Below are 12,407 nucleotides of genomic sequence, written 5' to 3'. Positions count from 1 at the left end.
GTGTCATTCAGATGACTTTTGCAGTTTCCCTAGTCAGAAGGTAGCTGGGTGTTTTGGCTTTATTTTGTTAATTCCGAGGTTTCTCACAAAGTCAAAAAAAATCTTAATGTTACCAACAAAATTTATGTGGTCAAGTGCTTTTATGCACTTCAAAAAATGATGGTGGAGGTTCATGGTGGTAAGGTGGTGAAATTTAAAGAAGTCCAAGGAGTATGAATACTTTGCAAAAGCTTTTTTTTTGTGTCCGTGGCCTCTGCTGCAGTTGGCATATCGAGAGAGAGAAATTCCATCACCAACAGATAATAAAACACAAGGCCCTTGTAGAAAGAGGGAATCTGGGAACAAATACAAACTATGGGATGTTCTGCTGACCAACCATAATGAGGCAAGGGCTTGTTTCCAGTTTGGATCAGCTTTGTTTTTGCTCACTTGGAAAGGAATCTATCAGTTTTTTTTCTTTTCTGTTTTTTTTTTTTTGTTTTTTTAGGTTGTTTGCAGAAGAAGCAACCTTATGAGGACTGTTTTCATACTGCCCCTGTGACAGACTGCTATGGCCCTGAAAGCACTTTGCTGTTTATGCTTTGCCTTCACAGCACCAAGCTTCTCCCCCAGAGCCAGTAAATTACTCCACAGTACAACAAGCTCACTGTTCTACTCTGCTTAAGGTCTCTTAAATTTGCCTATAGGGAGCAGAGAGAATGATCACAGCTCATTATGACGTTATATTTTAATATCCCTGCAGGCAACAAATTTTTGTTTTCCAGCAAATAGAAATACATGTACAGCACAGGAACACAGTGGTATGTAGCTGTGGCTGGGGGGTTTTAACAGTGCAGGGCAGCTCAGGGTAATTTTTGGGAGTAACTTCAGTGGCACCCCGCCCCCTCCTCTACTTCATTCCTGAGACAAAAACCAAGACAGAACAGATCTTGACTAAGTTGTGCAGAAGAGCCCAGAGTTACACATGTAGAAATGCAGTAGAGCCATTAATTATAAGGTAGTGATTTTTTTTTTCTTTTTCATTAGCTAGGTTTTATATATATTTGGTTATCTTGGCTCAAGCAACAACTGAGTGGGAAACTTTCTTGGAAAGTTTGATTTACTGAGGATCTCACAGTTGCAAGCGGCCGGTGCACGGTAAGCGGATTTTATGGAACAGATTTGTGAAAATTTTAACTGATTCATTTGCATTTAACTTGCAGTCCAATTGATTCTGCTGTAAGCTGACAAGAAAAATTAAAAACACACCTTTTCCTTAACAGCAGCCTTATTTATGAGATGTCCTAGTTTTGAGTTGTTTTTTTGTGGGTTTTTTTTTTTTTCTTAAATCACCAGGTCGCAACTTCCATCCCCCAACTAGAAAAACCTCCTCTGTGTAAATATAACCCTGTCTAACTACTATGAGATATGGGATTCGGTCACAAGTTCACATGGTCGTGTTTGTGTTTCTGTTCGCAATTTCCTGTGTGATTTTAGGTCCAAAACTTATACTTTCTCATATTTTGCAGAACTTTTATGTCAAGCGCAGTAATTTCTCGGCTTTAATGGAGCTTGCCCTCATGCTTACACACCGCAAGTTTAGTTTACTTTCGAAGGTGCTGGGGGAAATCTCTTCTCAGGCAAAGTATCGCGGTAGTAAACGATAACAACAACGCAAACCTGAAAAAGGGGACCACTGTTCACTGTCTGATATTAGGGAGGAAAGGGGTCTAAATTTAAGAGATGGATTCAGGTTCCAGTTTTTTTTTTAGCACAAAGCTGGAGCATGAGCGATGTCAAGAGAAGATTAAACTCGTGAAACAAATTATTTTTTATTGCAGGAGGGTTGGTTAATAGAGGAGCATTACAATAACTTTCGAATTACAGCAAGAGCATGCGGTAATTATTCAAAGAATAAAACAGCTACAGTCTTTGTATTTTTCCTAGCTCGGCTTAATACAATATAATACAGTATACAGTGCAACATTCTATTGCACTGTATAAAAGTTTGTAATTGTGCCCTCTGTCCCCGATAACAATCGTTTAATTCGTTGTGAACATGTCCTAACTTGTTTTTCCGAGCCGCCTTTGTACGCAACATAAATGTGAAGATGCCCACGCCGGTTTTACACCTGGTGCAACGATGGAAACCCGCCACTGCGCAGAGCTGCACATCTCTGAGTGTGTTAAAGCCATACGAAGAAACATGTGCACAGTTTTTCTAAGCAAGCGGAGTAAGTTGTAATGTTGTATGCTAAATAATGACTAGTTATGCCGGTACATCAAGCTTGTTAACGAGAAGCTAATTCGTTTGTCTGTGTTCAGAGGTCTGTATTTCTGGTTACATTTACTTGAGCAAATTTTTTGAAAGAGAGAGAGAGAAAAAAAAACTCTTATGTGAATAGTTTTACTTCCCTATGCTTTTTACTTTTATTTGAGTATTTTGAACTACTCATACTTGAGTAGATTGATTTTGCAGTTAAATAAAAGAGATTGGAAACATTTTTAGATTTCTGCAATGCATTGAGCTAATGTTTATGTGAATTTTAGCATAATTTGAAAAGGTTGCATAAACATATGTATATGTATTTATACTACATTAAAGTTCTGTCTACTGTGCCCCCAAGATAAGCCATTGCCCCCTTGGAGCCGGATCTGGGTACTTTGTATAAATATATATCCTTTATCTCATTAATAAGTGGCACAGTGCTGTAGGATAGTCTTTCTTACATGTTCCATTTGTTTTTGAAGCATAAAGAAATGAGTATTTTTGGTGAGTTTTCTTGCTAATATCATTTTTGATACAGTCAAGTTGTCTTAAAAAGCAGTGCCGGGCATGATGTGATATCTGATTTGAGAACTTTTCTTGGATGTTGGAGACAGATTTGCTATATTTTGGTAATACATTTTTCCGCAAGCTTTAACTTTTTCCATCTAGAGTTCTGACTTCAGGGTCATTCTTGTTTCAGCTAGAAACTCGAGAAGTTCAACTTTCAAGTGCAAAGAGAATGCGTCGTTAGTACTGCAACTCTTTTTTACTTGCAAGTAGAATATGCTATCATCAGGTGTTACGTCTTTCCTAGATCTTAGCTACAACTTCTGAGACTAATTGAGTGTAGCGTAACTTAATTTAAATTCAAAGAACAAGACATAACCATTGCTTGAACAAGCACAATTCAAAACAATTCTAGGTCATGTTTCTTCTACACTATTTAGCTGTTCTTCACTGGGCAGCCCAGCTTGTTGCATAACCACCAGTTGATTGACAGCAGATGTAGACTTGCTGATAGTAGGTCTAACATAATAAGTTGCAAGCAAAAGTTGCATCTGATAGAACTCAAAGAAAATGTGAGTATCAAACTTTAGATTTTCCCTCTTGGAATTTTGACTTTGTGGAAGTCTGATAAAGTGGGTCAGTGGTTAAAGCTGTCTACAGCAACTATTGGTCAGGAAATTGTAAAAAAAAATAAAAAAATCTGCATGATTCAATCCAGTTCTGATGTTCATTGTTTAACTCACACCAGAACAGATTTAGAACATTTTGAAACATATTAAAATCCTGAAATGATTATTCATGCAGGAGCAAAACAAAACACACATCATTTATCCTACTGTTACGATGCCAAAATCCTCAGACTCTCAGTTGGAGTGAGCTACTAGTTATTTTGCTTGAGTTTATTGGAGTGATCCAAATGAACAATGTTCTAATCACATAACTAGTGGCATGTAATCTAATTGTCATTCTCAGTGATAGCTGACTACCAATTAATCAATTAAGATTGAAGAGAAAGAAACCATTAGATGAGTAGATAGAAGAGGTTATTACTTCAGAAACATTTCCAGCAGCCATGTTGGATTTCAAGATTTGGGATGCTGAGAAACATCCCCACTTGAAATTTCAACTTTAGGTGACTTTAAAGTCCAAACCTAAATCCATCAACAAAATATACCAATGGAAAAGATTTATAGTTTTCTTTTTCTTCTTGAATGTTTTTGTGAAGAAAAACAAAAACAAGTGATCTCTTAGGTCAGTACTTGAAAATGTTGGTATTCACAAAGGTCATACTTGTTGTAAAATAGCTTAAAACTGATATGTTAACAAAAGCAATCTGAACCAAACTATCATTTTTTTGTTACCTGCTAAATGACTGTGTAAACTCCAGTTTATTATAATCCACTTCATTTCACTTAAAGTGCTGCTTTATATGTTTTATTTTTTTTTACTGTCTCCCCATTATTTCCTTTTATATAACTCAGAGGGCTAACAAACAAGATTATTGGATTGCCTCTTTTTCGAATAGCTCGCTGTGTGTTTGTTTGATTAAACCTGATTGGCAGTTCTTTGTACTTAATCCTCTTCCCGGGGCTTGAAGCGTTCATTTTTCTCTCTGACTACAGCACGATGTTCACACCCCCGCGTTGGTTGTGCATGAATCCCCAGCAGTGCTCAGGGCCAAGGAGGGAAGCATTGGCTCCGCTTTGATCTCCCCAATGCAAAACGTTTAATTTCATGGCTCAACCGCACGGCTAAGTTATATCTACCTGTGTTGCATTTGTGTTGCCACGACTCGGGACCACACTGGCATAATCGGTCTGAGGAGCAGGCAAAATCACAGTCGGTGTGTGATCTCCTAAAGGAGAGCCTTCTTCGGCTCGTGTGTCCAATTGCAAGAGGTTGTCCGGTTCCTTGTAATCTTAAGGGTGTAAGAGAATCCCAAAGGAATGTTCTAGATAATATATAGATTGAAAAATAGCACCCCCGTTACCCCCCACTCATGGTGATGACCCTGCGAAACCCACTAGCCAAATATCGAGTGCAACTTTACACCTCTCTTTTCGTTGCACCCCTCTGCTGCCAAGAAAATGTTCTGAGATGGAGGGCCAAAAATAGACACTCTTCTCCTACTCAGCCTGGAAAACAAATTATGAAGGCACAGATCCTGCTATGTTGTGTCTACAAAGATGGAGCATTATGTTCCTGTAAGGAATTAAATCATCGAATGGGTGAGGCCTACTCATGTAACTGAGTTTACTTTAGTCTTCATAAGGGTATGATTTTATGTTGTGTAACATTATACTTCTGAGTGACTCAACCCTGAGAATGTCACAAAGATCCAGTGAAAGTCTGTCCAGTCACATTACAGTGGCAGACAACATACCCTTTTAGTCACAAACGTTAATGTAATGGGATGCAATAAGACAACTAAAAGCATTTTATAAGTGTAAAAAACAAAAAAAAACAACAACAACAAAAAAAAACAAGAAAAAGGAGAAGATCCATGGAACCACATTTTGCTGCAGTTACACCCCCAAAGTCAGTTTTGCAGATTTGGGAAAAAAACATTCATTTTCCAAGTCTTGCCACAAATTGTTAATACATCTGGACTTTTACCTACCCATTTTAACATGTGAATATGCATTGATTTAAATCATCCAAGACTATCTCTGCATGTATGTTTAGGGTCAGGCTCCTGTTGGAAAGGTGAAGCCTCTAACAGGTTTTCTTTCAGGACTTGCCTGTACCAGCCGTCTTCCCTGGAGCTTTAAAAAGCTTCCCTTAAGAAAACCCTCACCCACGGCATCATGATGCCACCATCATGTTTCGTTGTAGAGATAGTGTGACCAGGGTGACGTGCAGCGTTGGTGTTCCGTCACACATAACGTTCTGCTCGGAGGTCAAAACAACCAATTTCGGTGTCATCTGACCAGAGCAGCTTGTTATTCAGGGCGCTGCGTCTCGCATTTGGCTTGTGACAAACTGCTAAACAGAACTTCTTATAGATTTCTCTTAACAATGGCTTTCCTCTTCTTTTGAAGGTCAAGTTGGTGTCAAATATTTCTCTAGCAGTTTTCAGCAACTGTGTCGCAATTACATAGTTTTTCTAATATCTTATAACATATCCCTGATTTTATTATTTTATAACATATCCCTGATTTTTTTGCACAGTCATGTCCCTGATCTGCCTGCTGTGTTCCTTGGTCTTTATGATGCTGTTTGACCACTGATGTTAACCTACAAACCACTTAGATCTCAACTGAACAGCTATATTTATACTAAGATTATATTGCCAACAAGTGGACTCTTCTCCCTTATGAAGGCAATTTTATTTGGATTTTATTCAGAGGCATCAGAGCCAGGGGGGATGAAAACTATATGTCCTCTTCCTTCCACTTCCGATTGTGTGCTCCTTTACATTGGTATGAAATTCAAATAAGACAGATGTGAAGTCAGTCATAAACACAACATTCTGTCTTTGGTGAAAACCTAACTTATGAGCAACATGTCATTGCTTAACTTTCTAGAGAATATCAGCTAACTATGCGTAAAAATAAACCTCACCTGACTCCTTAATCCTGACTTGTTCCTCTATTTTCATTCAAACAGGTACGATGGATCTTGTATTTGTGGTGGCGTTCAGCTCTTGGCTGGCTCCTGCACTCGGTGAGAATGAATTTTCTATAATTGCTTTGGCGTTCGGACCCTTACGAACCCAAATGTGCAAGCGTACTGTTTGCCGGCACGTTGCTGTAGTTGTGTTTTAAGTTCCTGATGTGTGTGTATGACAGGGTCAGCGTTTGGCAGGGAGGTGTTTGGTAAGTTTCCTGCATCAGAGTGGCCTCTCCCTGAAACTGCATGGCCTTTACTCCCTCGTCTTGTTTTGTCGGCTGGCTTTTTGTGAACAGCACCATTTGTTTGAATTGCAGTAAATCATTTTTCATCCCTCTTTTCAGTTTGTTTATTTTTTTTTTTTATTTGTCTGGAGAGTTTGCTTTATGCCTGCGGTTTTCTCCCAGAAAAGGGTTTTTGTTTCTGCAGTTTGAATAATCAATCATCCAGTGCTGCCATTGTTACAAATACAAATCTCGGTCTCTGACTTCTTTCCCTCGGCGCTCCACATACCATCAGCGGGGTCTGATGCTAAGCAGATTTGCCTACCCTGATTTTTTGTTGTTGTTGTTGGGCTTTTTTTTTTTTTTTGATTCAGTCTCGTGTCTGACTGCAGGTCACTTTTTAAAGCTTGTCGAGAAGCAAAACATGTTTTTCACCTCAGAGAAAAATACCAACAGTTTACATTTATTTTGTCTAAGAATGAGGTCAGAGGTAATTTCAGGACAACTTCCTCCTCAGTAAACAGGTTGCAGTGTTTTGTTTCTTTTTTTTTTTTTTTTTTTATGAAATGCATGTAAGTCAGTGCAATCTACTCTAATGTAAAAATTTATTTAGGAGCAGATAAATTAATTGTTAAGTTTTGTAGTACACTATATCCAATCGCAATTGTACCCTAGGACTTAGTTTTAATATGATTTACAGTGTCTGATGATATTAGTTATAACAACTTTGCATTAAGTGATGATGTAAAATGTCAGATGGTCTAAACATCTGACATCTCTTCTTCCATCTGGCTCCTGTCTAAATGTTAACGTTCACACAACGTCTGCTTTGTGTCTGACATAAACCTAAGCTGGTTGCTAAGTAACCCTGCATGTTTCCGGTTGGGCCACTAAACTTAAGGTAGGAATTGGGACTTAACAAGTTAAGTTTGCTTTTTGTCAAAATTTCACAGTTTGGGCTCCAGGCAAGTCTTGATTTCCATGAGGAGGCTAGGCAAGAGAGACGTGTACTAGTACAAACAACAGGGCAATAAAACAAAAATATACTTGAGGTAAACCAATGTTATTAGAATTTTACAAATGTTGCTGCATGCTGATCCCCTTTTTTAATGGATGACTGTTTAAAGAGTTGATTGTTTTGTAATAACTTCGATCTCCACACGTAGCTCCTACATGTGCCTTTCTTTGTTTACCAGCTTCCTTTGCCCTGCTGAAGTAAAGCAGGTGCAGCATAACGCTGCCGGCACCATGTTTAGTGGTCGGGGCGGAGTGTTCAGCATTATACAATGTGTTTTAGTTTCCTGCCTTACATAACGTTTGCATTGAGTCAAAATTATTTGTCTCATTTGATCGCGACGCCTTCTTTCACACGTTTGCCTTCTCCCACACTTGAATTGAAGCATCTGCTGGCCTTCTTTGAACAATTGCTGAACCTTCAGCAGTCAAATTGCAGTTACATTTTCTCCTCTTCCATAAAGAGGGCTGGACAGCATAAAGGCCACATTTGTGAGGCGGACGACTAACTGCTGTCACATCCACAGAACGTCTCTGAATTGTGGATTTCTGCATCTCCTCCAGAGTAACCTTTGTCCTACTGGTTGCTTCATTATGCTATAATTGGATATTGTTACTAATTAGATTACCTTTGGAGAAAGTTTGTTGCCCTTCAACATGTCCAGGGGTACCCAAGGGAACAGAACTGCACAACAAAATGTCTTATAGTTAAGATTTATGCTGCACTTTGCATTGATCTGTCTCATAAATTCCTTATAAAACTGTTGAATTTTGTAAAAGAAAGCAACTATTAATTTTACGGGGTGTACCTTGTGAAGCGTACTCAGCTATTGTCACTTTTGCAGTTTGCTGACAGGTACTTGAACCACCACCTGAAACGTTCTTTTCTCTTTTACAGTCTCAGCAGCAGACGACGAGAAAGGTGAGGACAGCTAAAGAGAAAAGCATAAAATAGTAATATTGTTAACAATTTGCTGCCATTTAAGTCAGGAGTGTGAGCAACCGAAGGACTGAAACGACGGCAAATCCGTCGTCTCATAGGAAGAGTCTGAAGTGTGTCACTGGTTACATCTGCCTCTCATTCATTACCTCCCTGTCTTTTGGTCTTTTCTCCTTCCAGACTTCGACAGCGCTTTTCATTACGGTGAGTGCTGAGCACGCAAAGGTTCTCCTTTAAACAGTCGACGCCGCTGCTCAGGAAACATCTGGGAAGTCGAGATGAGTTTTTCCAGAGGTGATGGAAAACTTTCACCTTTTTGCAGCAGAGCCAAAAGAAGCACTTGACATCCTGTCTGCTGATTTTAATAGTAAAACAGCCACAGTGTATACTGCACAAGAAAATCCCAGCTGTTTTAAGTTTTTTTGTGTTTTGACCAAACTGATGGTCCGGTATTTTACGTTCTGTTTATGTTTGAGGTTAGATTAAAAAAAAAAAAGAAAAAATCAGTGAGTTGCATGAGCTACAGTGCCTAAAAGTTGTTTGCATTTTCTTTGTTTTGTTTTTTTTTTTTTTTTTTTTCAATAAGTCTGGGTTTAGAGTCTACTGGAAAGAATATTGGAAATAAATAACACGATTCATCTACAAATGGAAAAATGTTTTGTTTTACAAAAAAATAAAAATAGCTAGCTGTTGATGTCAACAAATAGCAGATGTCGAATAAACTGTAGAATATAATGCCTAGAAATTTTGACCTAAACTAAGATTTTAAACACCTGCATAATTGACTTCGTATTGTTGAATTTTCCAAAAGCTAGACATGGAAGACCAGCTAAAAATACCTCTGCTGATTTGTTTTTATTGAACACAGAGGTCTTTAAAACTATGCAAACCTTTGCTCTCTGTATCTGATGAGCTCCAGACATGTAAAGACAGACAGGTAAAGATTTCTGTTAACTCCTGATAAGCTTGAAGGAATTTCAGTCGAGTCATCAGCTCTTAACACTTTGATTTTTTTTTTTGTCGGCCAGCCATTGGATGTGTTCTCATTATACATTTCTGAATGTCACAGAACCGAGTTCTAAAGATAAATCTGCATGCCTTTTTCAGATATTTTTGTTGTCTTGAAGGCCACCTCACAAACTGAATGTACGAAATGTATTCATGTTCTCACTTTGGTTCTTGTTACTTAGAGGAACACGAAGTCTTTTTGCAGTTTTAACATGCCGCATTGTGGAGCTAATCTTCTACTTTGTTGTTATTCTTTGTTACGCAACGGAGTTATTGCAAGCATGCAAAGTGTTTCTTAGTTGCGGCTAAGCATCTGAGAATGTTCTTATCCTTGTCCCTCCTCTCCTCAATCTTTTAAGAGCATCAAATCCCTCGGCAGTTTGTCATCCCCGCTGTAAGATAACCACAGGAGAGTCCCGAGATAAATGCAAGATATTTACAGCTTTCTTTTGGGTTTTTCCTTCGTTTCCCCTGCGACATACAGGAGCGAGATGATGCTTGTTTTTTAAAGGTCACAAACCAAACATGTTCAAAATCACTGAGTAGATAAAAAAAAAAAAAAAAATCAGTTTAAATACCTTATTTCTTTTTACACTTTGATTATTTTCCGAGTTCAGTTTTATTGGCCACTGTAATCTGACCTGGGATCAGAAAATGTTTTAATTTTCCAAAGCTTGCCTTGCACATTCCTGAGCAGAAGTTATCCACTGCAAAAACACAAAATCTTAGGTCACTTTAAATAAGACAAAACTAACCTACAAGTAAGTTGTAATATGTACAAGCTTGTTTTAAGTCAGTATTTATTCAGATATATTTTTTTAAACTTGCTTTGAGAAGAATATTTTTTTTACAGTGTTTTTACTATCGGTTGCTTTGCATGCGTGGGAAAGTTTTTCTGTTCTTCTTCCAGAGAACTGTTGCAAAACAAACTAAACGAGATTGCAAATGTTTTTAAAGTCAAGACTTGACACCAACCTTGAAATTTGTTTACAGATCTGCTGTCTGCAGCTTTTCTGATTTTTTTTTTTTTTTGGCATCCCATCAAAACCATTATGAGATAGCAAATTATCTCTGCAGTACTTTTTAATTAAAATTTCATTCGGAAGCCTCAGAAAATACCTCAAGATATCAATTTTTTTATGTCCTAAGGAGAAAAACGTCTGGATGTCTCCTTTCAGCTTTGCAGGCATCTCCCCAACAATTTTATTTGATTTATTTATTTATTTTTTTTATTTCAGATTATGAATCTCTGAGAATCGGCGGCCTGGTTTTTGCTATCGCTCTGTTCCTGCTGGGCATTTTCCTCGTCGCCAGTAAGTATACAAGTTTGCGACAGATGTAAGACGTCAAGCTGAAATTATGCTACAAAGCACGCAGACTCCTTTTCCGGGGCTCAGAGATTCACGCACACTTCTTGGAAAGTGTGCGTTGGAAAGTATCAGTCAGTCGCAGCATTTCGGCCATCATAGCTCGTCCTTCTCTTTTACTCATGGCGTCGTCTCAAAATTCCTCCTCCAACCTGCCAGCTCATCCTGCTGCTTCTGCCAGTTAAAGATGTGAAACCATAACTAAGCAATAAATAATTGAGTGAGACTCAACCTCTCTGCAGCACGTCCTCTGTGTGTTTACAGGGACTAAAGTGAGTTTCAGACATTTCTTACAGAAAGCCGGCTTATGGAAACTTTCGGAAGGTAGAATAAAATTTCAGTATCTACAGATGCCTATGAAACATCAAATACTAATTTAATCTGCCTTTAAATGTTAATCAAGACCAATATATCTTTATGCTCATATCTTTTTTTTTGGTAGTATTATAAGCTTCAATGAGATTTACATATGTGTAACAGCTCAATGGAAGAAATAATGCAATGTTTATGCCTTGTTTATCGGTAAACGGATGCTACTTTAATCTTATTCCTGACTCAAAATAGCTGTTTAAGATTCGTCTGTCAGGGTGCTAAAGCTTGATTTATTTTCTATATAATTTCCTGTTAAATTGAAGAAAGTCTGTTTGATCTCGTTTTTATTTAAAGAGCTTTTTAGGCAGTGTGTCATCAGATTACATTACACGAGCCAGGGGCAAGTAAAGGAAGGGAAGCATAAACAGAATTAAAAGATGCACTCATCAAGGAATATTTACTGTCTAAATATTTAAATTGAACAAAAACAAATGGCAGTTTGAATCATATAAGGGAAAATTAAAAATTTCCCTCTTCATTTCCCATTTGCTTGCAGCAGTGGTGGTTCTTGCTGAAAGTTTGGGTTTCAGCAAGAATCCAAACTATTCATGTGAGCAAACAGGTTCACATGGATAGAACATTGCACTCCAACCAAAAATGTCAGTAACATTCTTCTGGTATGAGTTTTGGCTGTGCTTTTGGCAACTCCTCATATCAGAATTGATATAATTTATTTAAATGAGTTGGTTTCCAGGAGTAGAAGTCAGGGGATATTCTAAAATAATAATAATTTAAAAGAATACAGTGAGAAAGCATAAAGCTGGAATGCATCCCTCACTTGCTGCCCAGAACATCCTGAGTTGTTTTATTCGTAATTGTATCCAGTTCTTTTCATCAACGGTGGTGCAATGTCAAATTTTCATAACAGCACTCTAAATTTAAATGTTATATTGAATATTTAATAATCTATCCATTTTTTTTTTTTTTTAAACAGCTCGAAAGTGTACCTGTTCAAAGAGTGACAAGCCAAGGTGAATTACACAAAATAAGTCAAAGATGTGCTTTTGTTTTTATATTAGAAAGGTACAAATGTACAAATGTTGTTTTTACACAAATACCTATCTGTGTTTCCTTTAGGCCCAGGAATCCAGAAGTTTAATCAGCTAACCAGAAAG

At 37.8% G+C, this 12,407-nt stretch overlaps 1 protein-coding gene across 2 annotated transcripts; it reads left to right on the top strand.

Annotated features, from left to right (window-relative positions):
* Positions 1–2,107: 2,107 nt before the first annotated feature.
* Positions 2,108–12,407, top strand: LOC106945862 (FXYD domain-containing ion transport regulator 6-like). 2 transcript variants are annotated; one of them, XM_015029844.1, is made up of 8 exons: positions 2,108–2,213; positions 6,365–6,421; positions 6,547–6,573; positions 8,504–8,527; positions 8,726–8,749; positions 10,792–10,866; positions 12,227–12,263; positions 12,370–12,407. In XM_015029844.1, the coding sequence occupies exons 1-8, from the start codon at positions 2,123–2,125 to the stop codon at positions 12,389–12,391; spliced, it is 357 nt and encodes a 118-aa protein (XP_014885330.1). In that variant the 5' UTR covers positions 2,108–2,122; the 3' UTR covers positions 12,392–12,407. The 2 variants fall into 2 exon arrangements, with proteins under 2 accessions (XP_014885330.1, XP_014885331.1); XM_015029845.1 differs by lacking the exon at positions 6,547–6,573.

This window comes from Poecilia latipinna, unplaced genomic scaffold, assembly GCF_001443285.1.
Source record: "Poecilia latipinna isolate Pla-1442-1.1 unplaced genomic scaffold, P_latipinna-1.0 Scaffold165, whole genome shotgun sequence".
Lineage (NCBI taxonomy): Eukaryota > Metazoa > Chordata > Actinopteri > Cyprinodontiformes > Poeciliidae > Poecilia > Poecilia latipinna.
This window is presented reverse-complemented; position numbering and strand designations above follow the sequence as displayed.